Source organism: Somniosus microcephalus, chromosome 6 (genome assembly GCF_052327205.1).
Source record: "Somniosus microcephalus isolate GS21.2 chromosome 6, FLI_Smic_1.0, whole genome shotgun sequence".
Taxonomy (NCBI): Eukaryota; Metazoa; Chordata; class Chondrichthyes; order Squaliformes; family Somniosidae; genus Somniosus; species Somniosus microcephalus.
In genome coordinates, this window is record NC_140992.1 from 242228736 (window position 1) to 242249785 (window position 21050).

Below are 21050 nucleotides of genomic sequence, written 5' to 3' on the forward strand. Positions count from 1 at the left end.
AAGCAGTCCATGCCCACATGCAGCAAGACCTGCACAACATTTACGCTTGGGCTGATAAGTGGCAAGTAACATTCGTGCCACAAGTGCCAGGCATCAACTATCTCCAACAAGAGACAGTCTAATCACCTCCCCTTGGCATTACCATCTTTGACTCCCCCACCATCAACATCCTGGGGGTCACCATTGATCAGAAACTTAACTGGGCCAGCCACATAAATACTGTGGCTGCAGAAGGTCAGAGGCTGGGTATTCAGTGGCAAGTGACTTACATCCTGACTCCCCATAGCCTTTCCACCATCTACAAGGCACAGATCAGGAGTGTGATGGACTACTCTCCACTTACCTGGATGAGTGCAGTTCCAACAACACTCAAGACGCTCGACACCATCCAGGTCAATGAAGCCCGCTTGATTGGCACCCCATCCAACACTTTAAACATTCACTCCCTCCACCACCGGCGCACCGTGGCTGCAGTGTGTACCATCTACAAGATGCACTGCAACAACTCACCAAGGCTTCTTCAACAGCACCTCCCAAACCCGCAACTTCTACCGCCTAAAAGGACAAGGGCAGCAGGTGCATGGGAACACCAACTCCTCCAAGTTCCCTTCCAAGTCTCACACCATCACAACTTGGAAATATATCATCGTTCCTTTATCGTCATTGGTTCAAAATCCTGGAACTCCCTCTCTACCAACACTGGGGGAGTACCTTTAACACACAGACTGCAGCAGTTCAAGGCAGCAGCTCATCACTACCTTCCCTCGGGCAATAAATATTGGCCTTGCCAGCGACACATCCCGTGAATAAATAAAAAAATTGTAGGGAAACAGCAGCCAATTTGAGCAGAGCAAGGTTCCCCAAACAGCAATGAGATAAATGACCAGATAATCTGTTGTAGTGATGTTGGTTGAGGGATAAATAATGGCCAGGACATAGTAAACTCCTTTACTCTTTGAATAGTGCCATGGGATCTTTTGCATCCATCCTAGGGCAGTGACAGTGTCTCAGTTTAATGTCCCATCTGAAGGAAGGTGGTTTCCTACCATTTAAAAAAATAATTTCATGCTATTAATCTAGGCCTATCACACATGAAAGATTTTATTTAAAGGAGAAAGTACAACAGGGCAGGATTTTAATATATCTGAAGTGGTTTTAAACAATTTAATATTTTGCAGTATTCTGGGAAAAAACTTAAAATGCCCTATATATGCACCATGTGTTTTGAACAGTATTTTAGTAAACTTGTGAATTGATAATTTAACAATTTTCAATGTGCGGTTAGAAGCATTGGTATGGTAGCACATATCTTACAATGACAAATATTAAATGGTTTTTCACTGTACAAATATTCATCATAATCCATCTGAACACAATTTACAGATAAATGCATCAAAAGACTAAGCACTGTTTTTTTTAACCATCACAGATGGTTTATTCATCATCTATTTACTGATGGAGTAACTAATACATGTCCTAGTCCAAAAAAATTATGGAAAACTTGTTCCTGAATGAAAGAAAACAAAAAAACATTACTGAAAAGGTGCTGAAAATACATCAGCAACATCTGCTGTAATTGGCTCTTATATGAAATGCAATGATCTCCAAATATTGGACTGTGGCGGAGCCACCAAAGGACTCAGAGCGGTTGTACATAATTCCTTTAACAGCAATGTAGTTACTGTCTGTGCCTGTACCTTTAATTACACTGTTTGACTGTACAATGTCTAGTTACCTTTACAGCGCGGTTTCAACGTGATGACGTCATGCCGTTAGTCACGTGATGCCCCAATGGCGGCAAGAACGTGATGCCGTCATGACGTCAGTCTTCTGACCAGAGGATCAGTCCTCGTGGAGCCCTCGAGGAGAGTAGACCTGTTATTGATGTGTTCTAGCAGTTTCCAGTTTAAACTCGTTTCATTTCATTGAAGTTCATTATTTTAATTGCCTGAGTCGAACTCAGTCTTTCTGACAGGAACCTCCGTTCCTACAGGACAATGAAAAGCTCATGTTACTGAACTAGACAAGTATTCATTTTCAAATACAGATTCCCCTGTGGGTTCAATGCAAAATGTGATGCCTCAGTGAAACATACAGGTCAAGGTGGTTACATTTTCAATATTTCATGTGTTGAGCTAGCTGCTGAAACAGGACAACAGAGAGGATTACAAATTTGATCTAAGTAGCTCCCAGGCTACAAGGGTGGAAAACAAAAAGATAGATGAGAACTTGCTATCCAGTAATCAATGCCAAAAAGTGATGATGATGATGGTGGGTAAGGCAAGGTCTAATATGGAAAAGAAAACTGACAAATAGCAATATTTCAAGTTGTTTCACTCTAATTCTGTGAAAGTCAGATTGTCAAATTTTTATATAATTTCACAGAACCCAGTCATTTATTAAAAGATACAATATTTGATGTACATACTGGAGACAGCACTGTTCATCCAAAAGTACTTATCTAGGAAATTACAGCTTCATCATCATCTGAATCCTTTAATATTACAGCCTCAGCTCCCCAGTTGGCCTAGCCAGTAAAGGCACTGATCAATGTGTTAATAACCTATACAGACCAATACATTTCTAGATTTGATCCCCAATCTCTCACAGAATTAGCCAATTTCAATCAGGACAGCACCTAGAGCATTAAAGTTGGCTTCAGTGTGCCCTGGTTGGAGGGGGAAATCGGATAGATTTACCACTTTTCATTTTTATCCAATGACAGTTGTTGGTAAGTGTTAAACTCAAACAAGAAGAATGGCTATTTGGTCGAGCTATAATGGGGCTGCAGGTGCTTGTGGACCTTACCCCTGCATGAGTCAGCACCTTCAGAGATGGGAAGAAAATTGGGGGGTAGGGAAGCTATGGGCTTTTGCTTTTAAGGCTCTATTCAAAGCACGAGACCAATGTAATTCCTACAGTTCATAGTCAGCCTTCAGTACCCTAAGTTTTTGTTTAATCCTAACCATCATATAATAAAACATTGTGCAGCCAAAATGTATGATTGAGTTAGATTCCTCAATATTGTACCACAGTATTATTTTTAGCTGGGCAAATTCTGTCACTGCATATTACTAAAACACAAGGAGTGTTTTAATAAAAACACAATCTATTGCATTAAAGAGCATGAGAAACAGTTTCTGTAATTTAACATTAATTACACACAGTGCCTATCCACTATGGTACACAGCAGCAATTTTGTTCCATTTGATTAGATTAACTGAGGTGTCCATCAGTAGTTAACGCCAATCAAATTATAATTCCATCAACCGTCCCTTGGTTCTTGTAATCCCAGTTCTACCAGAATTCTCAACTGTCCATCCTTCATTTTACAAGACAACAGCATTCACTATATAGTGTTTCTAAGCAGCCAGCTTAAACTGGACGCAGGTTTTGTTCGTCATCTTGTAAATGCCTTGCTGGAGGTCCATCCTCTCCTGTATCTTGTTTATCTTTCTCAGCTTCAATCCAGCTCTGGGGAGGTATCATTTTCTTTGGGCCAAGGGGTGGAGCACCAATAAGCTCCTCAATGTCATCATAATTTAGAACTTCTCTCTCCATGAGTGCATTTGCAAGCTAAAATTTAAAATGAGAGAATGTAGAATAAAAAATATTATAAATTTTAAAAAGTCAATTCAAATAACCATTCCTAGGTCCAAAAACTAAGGTTAAGTGACACATTACAATTTAAGTGTAATTATCTTTGGTAGAATTTCAACCAACAAATGAAAGAGTAAAAGTTTGAATTAGATAGATTCCTTTTGGGGCAGTTATTACTGACCATATCCTGCTAATAGTCAAGTCCCTGAACTAGTTTTGTTACAATAGCAAGCCATCCTTATGCAAAGACATTAACCATGTGAGAATACTACAGAGCTCCCCCAGTGGCTCAGTGACTTTACCAGCAAGTAGTTGAGTCATACAGAATAGGTAAGGTAGCTGAACCCAGCTGGGGTGATGGTCGTGGCCTCAGTATTTTTGGTTGAACGAGGGAGAACAAAGAAAGCCAGAGTTCTCATTCTCGATTGCTACCAAGCTGAATTTCACAGATGGACATTAGGTAAAGACAGGATCAAGCTGGGCTGCAATGCCACTGAGGTCAAATAGCTTGATGACATTCTCCAGCAGGGTCCATACATGAATAATGGCTACTTAGGCAAGTTGACAGGGGTAAACCGATACCTGTGGAACTGTACCCAGCAGAAGTAAACGACCTTCAGGACTGAAGGCAAAATGTTGGTAAAGAGGGAACAAAATACTACAGATTAGCACAATGTGTGTTTTTTTTTAAAGTTTGTTTCCACATTCATATTACATAGGGATATCAGCAGTGGCTGCTCCTTGACTAGATCCATCTAATTTGAATTCGGTTATCCTTAAAAGAGCAATTTTAAACACTTAAACTTAACATGTTTAGACAAGTGCTGGGCATCTCATTCTGTAGGTTTAAGCCTTTCTGCATCAACAAGAAGCTCAAAGGTTATAACACTATCCTGTTTATTAAAAAACATGGATTCCACATAATTCTTGAATTTGAAAACAGAATGACATGAAAGTAATTAAAAAGCTTCAAGAACATGGAAATGTACAGGACCAGAACAGTTCATTACAGTCCATCTGGCCAGTCTCAAAGTTCAAACTTTATTGCATGTCATACACCTCAATCAGTTCTTTCAACAAAAACTAAACTGGCTCCTTCTTGAATTTGCTGACATAAATCCACCTCTATGGTTTTCCTGACAGTCTGTTCCACATATTCACCCCCTCTACACAAAGCGGTTAAATGTAAATCAGTGGGCACGTTCATTTTCCCGCTATATGCGGTAGCCGGTATATCTGGTTAGATCAATTTTAAGTAGAATTTTGACAACTTCAGAAATTAAAACTTAACATTGTTGTTTAAGTACTGTGAGCTCTGAAATTTGAGTTCTCCACTCCCTCTCAAGAGGTGATTTTCCGAAGTAGGCAGTCCCTCCCGCTCCCAGTCAGAATTTGCTTTTGGTGTTCTGAAGAGAAATTCTGGGCTTCTATAGTGTTAATATTTCTTATAATTATATTAGTGGAAAATATTCCTGGCTACAGAGAAGCGATGCGAGGTGGAAGCTTTTTGCCTTATTCAGCTATGGGGAGTTGAACGGGGCTGAACTATGCAGCGGTCTCATCAGTTTCACCACTTTGTCACTTGTTTGTCGCTTGGGGCTGCCTGAAAGGACTTAATGACAGGTAATCGCACTTTAGGTGCAAACAGCTGCTTGAACTCCCCGAAATGGTCGGTTCATTTAATATGGTTTAAGCAGCAACTTTGTAATTGAAGTTTATGGTAATCGGATATAGGTGGCTGTCCGGGATAAGCGGGGACAGTGTAAGTGGTGGAGACTGCACCAGTAAGGGTTAACCTCCCCCCAGTAAGTGCTTTAGGAAAAAAGGTTAAACTTCAACATTTTTATTCCGGTACTTAAAACGGGCCATTTTTATTTTTTGCAGGTGTAGCTTTTGAAGTTGCATATTAGACCCAGGTGCTCTCTCTTCTCAGAGATTAGAGAGGTCTTCAAAAGCTGCACCTGGTTAAATAAAACAGATAATTAAGAAAATTGCTTGTAGAAAGGACCCTGTTTATTTCAATTCTGCACTCAACATAGCATTTTTCCAAGATTTTATTTTACCTGAACTCACTTTACAACGCAATAGTAAACCCAGACTGCAGTAGATAGTGTTTTCTGTACATAATGCTTATAGAAATTTAATTTTTGATGGATTCTTAGAAAGTGTAGTACTGTGTTTTGAAACTGTAAAGAACATTTAATATTCTCTGTGGTGGCCAGGGAGGTGTGTGAGAGAAATAGCTTTTTAATCTGAAGTATTACCGTACAGGAACAGCAAGTGAAATTTAAAAAAATATTTCTTGCTGATTTTAAGTATAGGAAACTTTCGTTTAAACAGAGGTTAAATCTCCGGAATGCTCTATCCACCGGCAAAATTCAGGAGTCGGTTCAGAAAACTTTTTTTTACTTTTTGTTGCTTTTTTTCTCCATTCCTGGCTCTGCAAGCATCTAGCTGAAGCTGTTGCTTAGCTACAGAGATGCTTGCAAGTTGTGCCGACTGTTTTGAAGCTGATGCTAAGCAACAGGGTTTGTTGCTAGATACGGAGCTCAGAAACTCTATGTTTTAACTAGGGTTGCAAAGGGGTGGAAAGTTTCCGGTAAATTTCTGGAAATTTTCCACGGGAAGTTTAGCTTGGGAATTTTGCCCAAAAAAGCACATGCTAGCATAATATTGTTTTTTTTGTATTTCTTTCTTTTTTTTTCCCCACAGGTCCTCTCTGAAAATTACTAACAGAGATGGAATCTTAATTATTAAGGAATTTTTTAATCAATATATGTTTATCTTCTTACTTGGCTTGTTTTAATAATTACAAGTTTTGTGTGTGACTGTGAACAAATGTGTCCTGATTGGTTGGATGAGCGATTAGCTCCCTCTATTTGTAATATTTGCACTGAAGCTGCCCAACAACACTAGATGGGGTGGTGTTGTCATAATGTACAACAGCCTTCTGGAGGGTAATGAGTCGCTGCAAGAAATTGCAATATCCCAGTCTGGGGATATGGAAACCACCATCAAGAAAATACTGCTGGATGATGTGTTTTGGGAGATAGTGGTTAGCAGCCTTAAACTACTTTCACCAGTAGCATCTGCAATTGCTCAGATTGAAGGAGATGACGCTGTCTTGTCAGAGGTTCTCAGGCTTTTTACTGATTTAAAAGAACAAATCAGCATTGCCCTACCCACATCCCTGCTGCTCAAAGCAGAGGAGAAGGCAATTGTTCAATTCATACAGACGCATCAAGAATTTTGTGTCAAGCCGATTCATGCTGCAGCATACATGCTGGACCCAAAGCATGTTGGGAGACCAATACTTTCTGGAGAACAGATCAACAGCGCTTACAGTGTGATTTCTACCCTCTCACACCATCTCAATCTGGATGTGGGCAAAGTTCTGGGAAGTCTGGCAAAGTTCTCTACCAAGCAAGGTCTTTGGAATGGGGATGGGATATGGGAATCATGCAAGCATATCAGTGCACATACCTGGTGGAAGGGACTTTGTGCATCTGAGGCCCTGTCACCTATTGCATCGGTGATACTCCAAATCCCACCTTCATCAGCGGCCTCTGAACGAAACTGGTCACTTTTTGGGAATACGCATACAAAGGTGCGCAACAGGCTGACTAACAAGAGAGTGGAGAAACTGGTGGCTATCCGGGCGAACCTACAACTATTGAGCCAGATACAGAAGTGTCCACCACACAGCTAGACACTGACACAGAGGAGGAAATGGACACGTCAGAGCCAGAGTCAATCAGGAGGAGCAATGAGGAGTAGAAGACTCATGAGTAGAAGACTCAAAGGGACAAAATAAGGACAAATTACAGGCTAAATAAGCTGACGCTCTTTATTTTATTTTAGATGGGTCTTTTTTGTGGGGGTTCAATAAAGTTCAAAATTATAACCTAAATAAAGTTTTGAAAGCCTGTTTTTATTTGTATGGAACAGTATGTCTATTTTGACGACAAAGATAATATAAGGGTCAGAGACAAAAACCACCAGTGTGCAAAAAAACTCAAAATTCCCAAAAATTCCCATGGAAAGTTTCCTCTTTTAAAAATTCCCAGAATTCTGCAACCCTAGTTTTAACATTAGCGCTGGTTTCTCCGGCAGTGTTGATCGACCGGCACCAGCTCGGTCCCGTCAGTGCTGGATACCAGAAAGTTTCCTGTATTCTGATTTATCTCTGTAAAAGTAACCTGCTGGAGATTTGCAATATCAGGTCTCCCACTAGGCAGAATTACTGAGAAGATATGCACCAAGTTCATCTTTAGCTGGGCAGTATTAAATATGTGGATTGTTGACCATCCTAACCCTGGATGCCAATCGTGGCATAAAAGCACTGAACAGTTCAGTTTTGATCAGAATTGTAATTCCACCAAATATTGAGCTTAATGCTTATTACACCAGGATCAGCATCCTATATGCCAGTTACTACTACAATTAACTTAGACCACCACCACCACCAAGTGACAAATAACCTGAATACACCATCTAACTGGGTCTTTCCCAATCAGGAAACAACTTGTATTTATATAGCGCCTTTAACGTAGTAAAACATCCCCAGGCGCTTCACAGGAGCGTTAATCAAAATTTGACACCAAGCCACATAAGGAGATATTAGGGCTAATGACCAAAAGCTTGGTCAAAAAGGTAGGTCCTAAAAGGAAGAAAGAGAGGTAGAGGTGTTTAGGGAGGGAATTCCAGAGCTTAGGGCCTTGGCAGCTGAAGTCACGGCTGCCAATGGTGGAGCGATTAAAATTGGGGTGCTCAAGAGGCCAGAATTAGAGGAGCGCAGAGATCTGGGATGGTTGAGGGGCTGGAGGAAATTACAGAGTTAGGGAGGGCGAGGCCACGGAGGGATTTGAAAACAAGAATGAGAATCTTAAAATCAAGGTAATGCTTAACTGGGAGCCAATGTAGGTCAGCAAGCACAGGAGTGATGGGTGAACGGGACTTGGTGCGAGTTAGGACACGGACAGAAGTGTTTTGGATGACTTCAAGTGTACGGAAGGTAGAACGTGGGAAGCTGGCCAGGAGTGCGTAAAATAGTATGCTGCCATCAGGCCGTTTTTCTGTGACATGCACAAATGAGAATTTCTTGTTCCTTACAGAAGACATTTAAAATATTCCTTCCTCCCTGTTCAACTGGGGGAAGATTCAACTTACTGCAAGCAGCTTGTCCCGGTTATCCAGTAGGAGCTTCTCTGTGTGCCTGTAAGCACGAGCCACCAATAGTTTGACTTCCTATAGAATTAAGAAAATCAGTGAGGACATGCATGCATTATTAAATACAATTATTGGCATATACAGAAAACTCTCGATTTACCAGCACCCAAACAACCGGAAATCTCGGTTAACCGGCAAAATTCAGGAGTAGGTTCAGTTAAGTTTTTCTTCATATTAGTGGCCGTTTCTTGATTCTTGGCTGTGTAATCGGGGGTTTCCGCACTTGTTGCTAAGCAACAGGGACGCTTGGTCTGTGGCCGGGGTTCTTGCAGCAGGGAAGCCTTGATTTGTTGTTGTGTACGGAGCTCTCGTACCTTTTAACTATAACTCTCTGTAATCCGGACTTTGATAAACCGGCACCATGCCGGTCCCGGATAAAAAAGAGTTTCCTGTATGTCAATTAAAGTTATGATAGTAATGCAAACTAATTTCATAATGAAACATCTACTCAACTACTCTCTTGTTAGTTTACCACCATAGTGTCATTAACAAAATCAACTTAGTTTCCAGTAATTCTAAAATAGGAGTATCAACCAACCATTATCATCAACATTGAAGTTTGTTAAATTGTATCTTTTTCACAATCCAATAAATACCAAGGCAATACAACTCCTGTCAGCCAAACACAAAGCAGCATTAACACAATTGTTGACAATTCACAGTCTGGCCTCTTCTCACTGTTGCAGGAAGCACAGCAGCAGGAGACAGCATTTGGGAATTTAAACACAAACCTCACACCAAAAATAATCATGGCAGAAGGGCTGATTCACCAGGAAAATCAATTTGGCTTGATTTTACTTTATAGTTCATGCACACAATCTCATTAGGTAAACATAGTCCAGGAATACAATAGGGTCATTTTGTCAGGGTAACTGTACCTGGAGTTATTTCGCAGATACAAGATCAATATTTAATAAGTCATATACAAGTAACATTACAAGTCAAGATTAACATGTGCATAAACATATTTGTGCCTATACCAGACTATGCTTTCAGTAAGCTTCTGCAATTGCATTAAAGATGGGCTTAATGCCTAGAATTTACATTAGTATATACAGATCAACTGCAAAAAAAGTCAATTTAAACAGCACTTATTCACACAAATCTAGTATTTAATATAAAATCAACCACACCACAAAGAACTTCTGGCTTTCAAAAACTAAGCCACAGGAGAAGAGATAACCACTCCTTATTCATGTTTATTCTTAGCAAAGTTTGCTACCTCACTTCACATTTTCCCTAATTTCACCTCTCCTCACCCCAACCATACGTTCCCTACATAGAGAAAGTGGTAAAAAGATAGCTTTGGTGATCCTACATCACTTTAAAACTTACGTGATCCATGTGCTCCTGAAGTCCTTGGCTGAAGGGTCGTCGACCAATTGCCCCGGTCTCCTCTGCATCAGGGAATGAGATGTGTCCAATTGTTTCAACCATTCCATAGCATTTCACCATGGAGTAAGCCACTTTTGTAACTTTTCGCAAGTCATCCTGAGCACCTGCATATTAAACATTATACCACTTAAGTCCAGGAGGTTAGCATATGTACTTTTATTTTGGCTTTCAAGCAGATCCAGTTATTTTTTGTGGATACAAAAAAATCAGATTAAATAATGTCACTTTTAGAAAAGCAAGTGGATTCTCCAATGGGCAATTCCCCCAAAATTCCCACGCTTCAAGCACAAAAAGCTCTACCATACCAAAAAAAATACAACAGTTATTGGTCAACAGTGGTGACATTATATGGTGTGTCAGATACACGGGTACCTTTTACTATTCCTTCTAATTCACATTGTTTTGTTTTCCACTCATTTAGGTCTCATTCAATTCCCAAAACAGAGTTAAGTGGATGATCTACTCCTATAACTTTGAACAGCACATAATCACATCCTAGGGTATCACTAATATACTCATGAAATCAATATGGAACAGGACACAAAAATAGCACCGGAGATCTCCCCAGTGTCCTGGCCAATATTTATCCCTCAATCAACATAACAAAAACAGATTATCTGCTCATTATCACATTGCTGTTTGAGAGCTTGCGGTGCGCATATTGGCTGCTGCGTTTCCCACATTACAACAGTGACCACACTCCAAAAGTACTTCATTGGCTGTAAAGCGTTTTGAGACGTCCGGTGGTCGTGAAAGGCACTATATAAATGCAAGTCTTTTTCTTTCTTTCTTCCATTAACCACTCTGTGCAAAAGCCACAATTTTCTGTTTACAGAGAAAGTTGGTGCAGGGCAAAGGCCTATGTGGTCATAACAGCACAAGGTTAAAAAGAATGAAAGAGAAGACAAGGTAAATCAGGAACTGATTCGGTGACTCCTAGCTTAGATTTTTTTAAAAACCTGAAGATTGTAAGAATAAAGGAAAGACTGGGGAGATAAGGAGTTCCACAACTTTGAGATCCTTGAAAAGAATAAGTTAGAGTAAGAGACTGCAACTAATCTTGATTTCAATGCAATGGGTATATAGGAAAAGAAAGAAGTCTGCAGAGAGTGGAGAGTTAAGAAAAAAAGGAACCAAAGAACATTGAGCACTTTAGCCTCAGTAAGAGACAAGGAAGGTTGTGATGGAGAGATAAAGCCTGGAAGCAGAAGGGGAGAGCGGGTCCACCCATTAGGCAACTAGCTTTTTCTTGTATCCTGTCCAGGAATGCAAGTGGGGTACTTGAGGAAATGAGAGCTTAGAAATTACACTGTACGATATCATACAATAGCTCAACTTCTTTTCAAATTCTTCTGTCTGCTAAAAAGGTTTCACTATTAAAAGGTCTATGATCACCTCTGATAAAATAGTGAAATTGAATAAACGTATTAATTGCCTAGATAGAGGCCTCCAACGAAACATTTCTAATTTTTCCATTGGTCAGATGCAGAATAAACTTCAGGTACACCACTAAACAATGTAGCATATTCTCCAACCTTAGAAGAGAACAAATTAACTTTCCATTTTCCTCATTGCCCATTTTGGACTGCAGCATCTAATTACTGATGAATCACAGGAATGTGTTGGAATGGTATTCACTTCAAAGTGAAGTCAGGCTGCCCAAGCTCACTTCCCCTAGGATCCATACAATTATCAGACTTTAGTTGGGCCTGAAGTTAACCCAGGTCCTAGAGGTGAAAGGACAATGCTGTAACCCACTGCCCCACCCATCTGATATTAAAGCTGCTCTTTTAGAAAGGTAACCAAAGCAATTTTTAGATAGGCATAAAAATGTATACATTTGAGGATTCTACTGATGACTCGGAAGGGAGTAGATGAGTCTGAGGAAGATCATAGGTTCTATCTCCAAGGTGTATTTTGGGTATCGGCTTCGCTCAGTGGTACCACTCTCACCTCTGATTCAGAAGGTCATGGGTTCAAGTCCCACTATGGACTTCAGTCCATAGTTTAAACCAGTACGGAGGGAGTGCTGCATTGTTGGCAGTGCCATCTTTCAGATGAGATGTTAATCCTGCCTTTTCAGATGGATGTAAAAGATCCCATGGCATTATACGAAGAGCAGTGGAGTTCTCCCAGTGTCCTAACCAACATTTATCGTTCAACCACCACCACCAGAAACAGATTAGTCATTCGTCTCACTTTCTGTTTGTGGGCTGAATAAACTTCTGGTACACCTCTAAACAATGTAGCAGATTCTCCAACCTTAGAAGAGAACAAAATAACCTTTCCATTTTCCTCAGTGCCTATTTTGGACTGCAGAATCCAATTACAGATGGATGTGCAAATTGGCTGCCATGTTTGCCTATATAATAACAGGGGCTACATTATAATAGTACAGGAAACTTTGTTATATCCGGCACTGACGGGACCGAGCTGTTGCCGATCTATCAAAACTGCCGGACATACAAAGTTAATGTTGAAGCATACGGAGGTTTTCATCTCCGTATCTGACAACAAACACTGTTGCTTAGCAACAGCTTGTAAACAGTCGGCCCGTACCTTGGAAGCGTCTCTGTAGCTTAGCAACAGCTTCAGAGAGACTTTCCAGAGCCCGACTGTTGAAAACAAAGCCACGAGAAGAAAAAAAACCTAACAAAACGGCTCCTGATTTCTGCCGGTAGATCGAGGTTTCCGGACATACAACCTCCGGATAAACCAAAGTTTCCTGTACTTGACTGGCTTTGTCTCGAGGATGTGAATTGCACTATATAAATGCAAGTCTCTCTTTTATGTTGAATTTGCAGATCTCAACTAGGATGGCAGTAGAGGTGGTACAATAGGCCTCAGTGCCTCTAGATTAAGGAGGAGGTGAAAATATGGCCAGGGTTCCTGCTCTTGATCACTATCCGGCTGCAAGTGCACATGATGAGGGCAAGATCAAACTTGGTTGTGATGCTCTCTATAATTAAACAGCCTGCTGATACTCGAGGCTCACACATGAATAATTGCTACTTGTGCAATATACTGGAAGGTGACTGGTGCTAGGAAGAATTTAATGTCTTCAAGAGCAGGGGGGAAAGATTGGCAAGATTTAAAAATATATATATTACATTTCACTGATCTTAAGAAACCTCCAAATGGCAGTGCAGCACAATGAAGCATCAAATTGTTTCTACAGTGGTGGAATGCAGGATCTCAAATTCAGCATATCACAGGAGAGTTGCACATTGCAATGACTGATAGTTTTCACAGAGCAAAAGTCATCCTGGTTTGCCGCCTTCCAGCAGCCAGTTCTAGTGGCTTTGGAAGGAGGTCTCCCATCCTCTCAACCAGATGTGTGAAGGGAAAAAATATGAAGATACCTTAAAAAGAGACGTTCACCTTTTGTCCACCTATGGTGGGTGGGGGAAAAAGGAGGGGACTTGGATAACTGGGGTGGGGGGCAGATGTTGAATAAAAGCAATACAAAATGTCACCCTTTAGCCTAAAACTGAACACAATACAGTACTGAGTAATGGATTAGAAGAAAGAATCATGCAAGTATTCTTAGATTTGGGATTGTTCAAATTATACCTGTTGTGACTTTATTAAAGGTGATAGCTTCAGCAACACGACCTCCTAGAGCCATACACATGCGTTCAAAAAGCTGCTCTTTGGTAAAAAGGTGCTGCTCTCGAGGTAGGATCTGTGCAAATCCCAGTGCACCATTTGTTCGTGGTGTTATGGAGACCTACAAGGTAAAGAGATTAAACTCGAGATAGATCAGGAATTATTTACAATTTACCTCAGGTGATTTTATAAAATTAAAATAGATGGTTCAGAACCATTGATGCAAAACCTAAAACATAAAAACAATCATATTAGTAATTCCATAAAGATTTCTAAACTTAACTACATAATTGTAGAGATCCATACTGGATTTTATTATTTGTTTTAAAACACGACAAACATTTGTTTTCCAAAAAGCTTTATAGTTCTATTAAATGTCTAATGGCTAATAATAGCTGTAAACAATACGAACCAAGTTGTCCCAGCTTCAATTGCTGGTCTGCTCATAGGCATCGGCACCTCGGAGCTAGTGAGAAAATTAACCAGAATTCCCGTTCCTGAATACTATATTGTGGCTTCTGCTGAGAAGTGCCCGTCAACATTGGGTGAAAACAGGATTAGACTTGGCTGTAATGACCAGCACAATCGAATAGCCACACGAGCTGGACACTCGAAACAACTGAACTTTAAAATTTTGGAACCATCAAAACACATCCCTCTCTTCCCCATCACAGTATCCAACTATTCTAAATGTCCCAATGTTTTTGCCTCTACTAGCCTGTCTACACATACTCTCACTCTCAAGGTAGCAGCAAAATAAGTTTAAGCTGTTTAATATTTGTAAAATGCAGTCATTTCAGATTCCAACTGACTATATTTATATAACACTGTATTTTATATATATCCAGACATACACCTATATATATATAAATCTATCTATACATCACTAATGTCAACATCATTATAAAAAAATGACTAGACCTTTAAGACAGCTTCTGTGTGCTCAAGAAGCCAGCCCGCGAGGACATGTCCAGACTCATGGAAAGCTACTATTCTCTGTTCTTCCTTGGAGAGAATTTTACTCTTCTTGGCAGTGCCTGAGAGGAAAATGAAAATGTGAACAAAACTAAGCAAAGTTTCCCAAACAAGCAAGTATTGTCATGAGGTGGAGCAATACTGACATTTTTAGAATCTGTTCAAATAATCAGTGTACAGTGATTGTTAAATATGAATAGGGGTTCTTGTATATTACTTGGAGAACTGTAAACTGAGGTATTTAATGAGCATTTCAATGTTGAGAACAGAAAAATCATACACCACAGAAGGAGCCCATTCAGCCTATCATGCCTGTGCCGACTCTATAAAAGAGCTATCCAATTAGTCCCACTTCCCTGTTCTTTCCCATAGCCCTGCAAACTTTTCCTTCAAGATGATTGTGCTGTGTATCTAGACAAAAAAAAAAAAAGATTTGAGACTTCACGAGAATACATTCCTTCTTCCAAAAGTATGTTACCTGAAGCACTTTTCCCTTTTCCCAGATGTGTCACACACCATTCTTTAGTGAAGAGCACAACCAGGCAGCTGGTTCCTGAACATTTACCAATGCCACTTGACTATCTCTCAGTAGCTGGCTTGGATTAGCTTTGAAAGTGCAACAGCAGAAGTTTTATACAACAGGTACCTCAGAATTATTACAAGACAGCAATTGAATTAAAAAGGTTCGGACAGTAGCATAAAACAAGACTGAAATTTAAGTAGTGGACGATGATCTGGATCTCAAGATTAGATTATGATCCTGATATCACAAATGTTACGAATATCATCAGTGGTTTAAAATTTAGGTGTCAGCTTTGGTCTGTTGACACTAATTGACAGTACAATCTAGATACTTCATGCGTAATGCCCAAAAAACAGGATTAATAACAGTCATGTCATTAGTACTGCAAATTTATTGGGAAACAACTAGAGAACTACACACACACATACACCATCTAATTTTAACATGGGTTCACAAATAATTAATAGAAAAATGACTATACCTTACGGACAAGCTTCTATGTGCTCAAGAAGCCAGCCCATAAACCCTTGTGCTGCACTAATGCAACACAGAACAAATATCAATGTTAGGACCCTCCTGATCTATATGGCTCTTCCCCACATTATGTGGTGGTACACTATTTACTTACCAAGAAAATGTCATAAAAAGTTTCAAGAGAAAAAACACGTACCCGCTATGACCTTCTCTACTGCATATTCAAAACTGAAGGAGTCAACAGATTTCTGCCCTTCTCTGGCCGCATGTAATGCTGCTTCATTACAGATGTTGGCAATGTCAGCTCCTAGGATGAAGACAGATTCATGTATACTCTAAACTAAAAAAAAGATTTTGAAGTATAAAATTTGTTGTCTGTCATGTTGGGATATATTCACATTAGTACTTTTGAATGGCATAATAGATTTTGGTTGCAACTTTTCACCCTCAAATTTCTAATGAAATATATAGTTCAGAAAATTTACACTAACAGGTACAGCAACTTCTACACAAATGTAATGTAAGCTCAGCCTACAAAAAAAAATGTACAATAAAATCCTGCACAATAATTGTAAATGTTGAAGTCTTACCACTAAATCCTGGAGCTAGCTCTGCCAATCGTTGGGAATAAAAACTGGCTGGGCGCGTTAACTTCAGACTTTTCAAATGTTGCTCAAAAATCTCCTTCCTCTCCTAAAAATGCAAATGAAATAAGCAGTTTACCACTCCACCTAGAACAATAACTTATAAAATTATCCCATGGTTCAACTTTTCAGTTTATTTTGAGAGGGTGCTGCAAGTTCCTAACTAGATTTCATTTTCTATTGGTTTTTAATTGAACAAAACAAGCTAGATGCTGAATGAGGTGTTCCATTTACAATGATCACAGTTAAACTGCAAGATTAAAATTGCAGTAACTATGCCTTGACGAGGTCAGTTATAATTTTGGCATTCTAGAAGCATGCAGTTCTCCTTCCACAATTTAGTAATGAGACCATGTATCCCACGATCTAGAAACTGTATTTTCGATGTAAACTGCACAAAGCTTCATAAAATACAAAAAGCACAATAAAAACAAACACTAAGAAAAGTATGTAATGTATTAACTATCCTTCGTAAGAAAATCTTCTGAAATAATTGAGTTTTGAAAAACAAAGTCAATTACTGACAAAGCATATCCTGTAGTTGTGTACATCTTGGTATCAGCATAACAAATTGAAGCAAATTCCTTGACAGGGAGTTAATAGTTTGCTTAAGCAGCAAAAATAAACAGAACTATGATCAACTGGTGACTATCCTCCTTTGGAATAGGAAAGCATAGGGAAGTGCGGAGCGGGGAAGAAAAGTAGGGTCTCTGGGGTTGAAATGGCTAAAGGTGACACACCTAGTAATTGAAGATTGCCAATGTCAGACTCTAATCTGATACTGGAGCCAGGCAGATTTGCATTATTCCAGGGCACACAGATGACCAATGTGCCTCATTATTAGGATACTACAACAACTTGCATTTATATAGCGCCTTTAACGTAGTAAAACGTCCCAAGGCACTTCACAGGAGCGCTAAACAAAATCTGACACCGAGCCATATAAGGAGATATTAAGATAGGTGACCAAAAGCTTGGTCAAAGATGTAGATTTTAAGGAGCGTCTTAAAGGAGGATAGAGAGGTGGAGCGGTTTAGGGAGGGTATTCCAGACATTAGGGCCTCAGCAGCTGAAAGCAAGGCTGCCAATGGTGGAGAGATTAAAATAGGGGATGCACAAGATGCCAGAATTGGAGGAGCGCAGAGATCCGAGAGGGTTGTGGGGTTGAAGGAGGTTATAGAGGTAGGGAGGGGCGAGGACATGGTGAGATTTGAAAAAAAAAGGATGAGCATTTTATAATCAAGGCGTTGCTGGACCAGAAGCCAATGTAGGTCAGCGAGCACAAGGGGTGAACAGTACTTGGTGCGAGTTAGGATACAGGCAGAGTTTTGGATGAGCTCAAGTTTACGGAGGGCGCAAGGTGGGAGACTGGCCGGGAGAGCGGCCGGGAGAGCACTGGAATAGTCAAGTCCAGGGGCAACAAAGGCGTGGAGGAGGGTTTCAGCAGATGTTCGCCCAGTACTTCACATATTCATGTATCTGCCGCGTTGCATAACAAATCCAAGTCATTCTACAAATCTTGAACTGCATCCTCTGTTTGTTGCTTTCCCTATTTAGAGTCATCTGTAAATTTGACAAGTTTCAGCATCCAAGTAATTTATGTAGATACTACTTCTGCTCCCCATGAACGTTTATCCCAGACATCAGTGATGAAATCACAATGGAAACACTGAACAGTGATTAGGAATTCCCATTTGCTAGACAAACATTAATTATGGAATGCAGTTACACCCAGAACAGCAAACAAAAACCCACTTTGTTGAATCAACACCCTTTATATTATGAGCAAACAGCTCAGGTGATTAAATTTACTCTGGCACCATCGGGCAACAAATTTTCCATAGCCTGTAGCATGATTCAGCAATTGATGGTTAAACTCCACATTTAAACTTTGAATTCAAAAGGCAGTATTCTAAATGGCAATGGTATGAAAGATCATCAGACTGCAGTGTGTGAAGTTTCACTACTGGAAGGCCATACAGACTTTCTGGATTGATAAGATTGTTGAAGTACAATTGCAGCAGCTCTTGTATTCCTGGCTTAATCATGGAGATCCGGCTTAAACGATAGCAATTCTTATGGTACTGCTTCAGTCAATCTTTTGGAAGACTGACAGCCCAATCAAATCTCAGCCCAGTGATCGGTGTGGGTTTGGACTGCATGGAGTCCAGCAGAAAAAGAAGGGTTTTCTTTGCCATCAATTAAACAGAGTTACAATACCCCATCATCGGGAGATTAAGGTTTTCTAAAACACTAAACTTGCCACTGGTGACAAATAAGGCTGAAGATCCCAGCTTGTCCATACATTTATGCCATCGTTTTGCCCCACTAGATCAGATTAGCAAGCGGAGTTGAAAATTTAAAATCCTTGCTGTGCTCAGTAAGGGTGAGGCTATAAAGATGCATACTATTGCAGTTCTCTACTATCAGCTCTCATATTTCAACAGAAATGTTTGCTCCAATACAGTTCAATGTAAAAACAAAATTCCAAATGTTGGCATCAAAAAAAGTGATTTGACCAATGGGCAGTAGGATGTAGGGAAGAAAGGAAATCCAGAGGTAAGGGAACAAAGATCAGCTTCAGGTTAGCATTGAGAAACAAAATGAAGCCCAATTGTTGTTCTTTTCAATTAAGCACTTAAGGTTCCCTCAATACATTAGTAAGAAAATGCATGGTGTGATGCAGCACTGTGCTACATAGACCAGAAGGCCCATGGGTTATTTGATCTCAAGTCAGGCAATAGTTGGTCTTAGCACCCCTGGACATGAGGAAATATAATCAGCCAGGATTCCAGTTACTGGTTACTAGCCCTACTAGAAAGTGTATGTATGTGGACAAAATTGGAGTTGACACTTGCTATCTAGTTCACAAAATGAAGAATTGCCACCTAGGCGGGGTTCTGGAGGGCCACCAGCATCAGTGGAGCTGTATCTCCACAGGTGTCAGTGCCTTCAGAAAAGGAACGAAGAAGGGGGAAATAGAAAAAGAGAGATTTGTTGACTGAGCCCAACTCACAACATCCCATCAAAAATGTTGGGTTTCCTCAGTGGTCTGAATTGCTGTACCTACAGTGATCTTTAAAAGACAGATTTTTTGATAAACTATGAGCTATAATAGCAAGTTTCTCGATGAAGTACCCTGTTTATTCGAAGAATATTATCTAAAATGCATACTGTCGTTGATGTTTCTCAATTAAAATGGTTGATTCCCATTATTGTAAGAGCCAATTTAAACCCCACTGTGCAAACCTTCCATTATATAAAATACACAAAACAGTTGGTCAAACTTGCAGAAATATTAAAATGCAACAACATTAAGTATGGTTAGCTGAATCTTTAATGAGAATCTGGTAATAATTTGGGAAGTTAACATTAGGTACAGTACCTCTCAGGAATTACACAACTGGCTTGAAATCATTATAAAATGATCTGTGCATCAAAGCTCAGTGTAAGCAGTGATATATTTGGACAGCAGTCACCAGGCAGGCAATGTTATTTTCTTCTTCCTAGTAGCCACCATTTCAAAAATGGGTATGTAAATATTATATCAAGTTCCCTTTTATAATTAACTAGCTGGGGAGCCCCGCGTTGCGAGGGCAATTTTGGGGCGTGAGGGCAATTTTGGGGCGCTTGGTCTCCCTGCCCCTGTGTGTCCCCCCTCTCCCCGTCATGTCCTCTCCCTGTCCTATCCCTCCCTCCCCTCCCCTCCTCTCCCTACCCTCCCATCCCTCCCTCTCCCCTCCCCCGCTCCCCTCTGTCCCTCTCTCCGGCCCCTCCCCCTGCCTAGCGCCTGAGGTCCGGAGCTGAGGTCCCCCGCGTATCGCGCGGCTGATGGACGGCCGCTGTGGGCGGGCGGGCGGCGTATGCGCGGTCAGTGGGCAATTTTGGGGCGCTTGGTCTCCCTGCCCCTGTGTGTCCCCCCTCTCCCTGTCATGTCCTCTCCCTGTCCTATCCCTCCCTCCCCTCCCCTCCTCTCCCTCCCCCGCTCCCCTCTGTCCCTCTCTCCGGCCCCTCCCCCTGCCTAGCGCCTGAGGTCCGGAGCTGAGGTCCCCCGCTTATCGCGCGGCTGATGGACGGCCACTGTGGGCGGGCGGGGCGGCGCATGCGCGGTCAGTGCGGGCGGCGCATGCGCGGTCAGCGCGGGCGCCCCGCGATTTCCCGAGGCTCGGCCCCCACCCCCGCGATTTCCCGAGGCTCTCCCCCCCGCCCCCGCAATTTCCCGAGGCTCTCCCCCCCACCCCCCCGCGATTTCCAGAGGCTCTCCCCCCCCCATTAAATTGTTATTTAATTCCCTAACACATCATTAAAATATTTACCTTAGTTCCCTAACACACAGAAAGTGTGGGGGAAAAAATTGTGAAAAATCAAGATGGCGGCCACTCACCTCGGTTCAGAAGGATAAGGCCCGCCCACACACGCACCGATTGGTCGACCGGTTCAGGTCACCGAAGCGTAGGATTGGTCAATCGTCGAGTCACTCGACACTCAACTGTAGGAAGGAACCCGCCGTCCGATTGGTGGACCTCGACGTCACACTGTCGCTAATGAGATGCTAATGAGCGGAACGCTGAACGTTTTTGGGATACCGCGGTCTCTCTCTT

General features: G+C 41.1%; 1 protein-coding gene across 1 annotated transcript in view; it reads right to left on the reverse strand.

Moving 5' to 3' along the window:
* Window positions 1-1075: 1075 nt before the first annotated feature.
* spg7 (SPG7 matrix AAA peptidase subunit, paraplegin) overlaps window positions 1076-21050 on the reverse strand; it is an 82088-nt gene continuing 62113 nt past the window's right edge. Inside the window, exons 11-17 of the mRNA XM_085991650.1 lie at window positions 16396-16498; window positions 16002-16112; window positions 14755-14870; window positions 13798-13954; window positions 10165-10328; window positions 8770-8847; window positions 1076-3576 (exon numbers count right to left, since the gene is read on the reverse strand). Of these exons, the coding sequence (XP_085847776.1) occupies window positions 3376-3576; window positions 8770-8847; window positions 10165-10328; window positions 13798-13954; window positions 14755-14870; window positions 16002-16112; window positions 16396-16498 (930 nt within the window). The 3' untranslated portion in view covers window positions 1076-3375. The remainder of the gene's footprint in view (window positions 3577-8769; window positions 8848-10164; window positions 10329-13797; window positions 13955-14754; window positions 14871-16001; window positions 16113-16395; window positions 16499-21050) is intronic.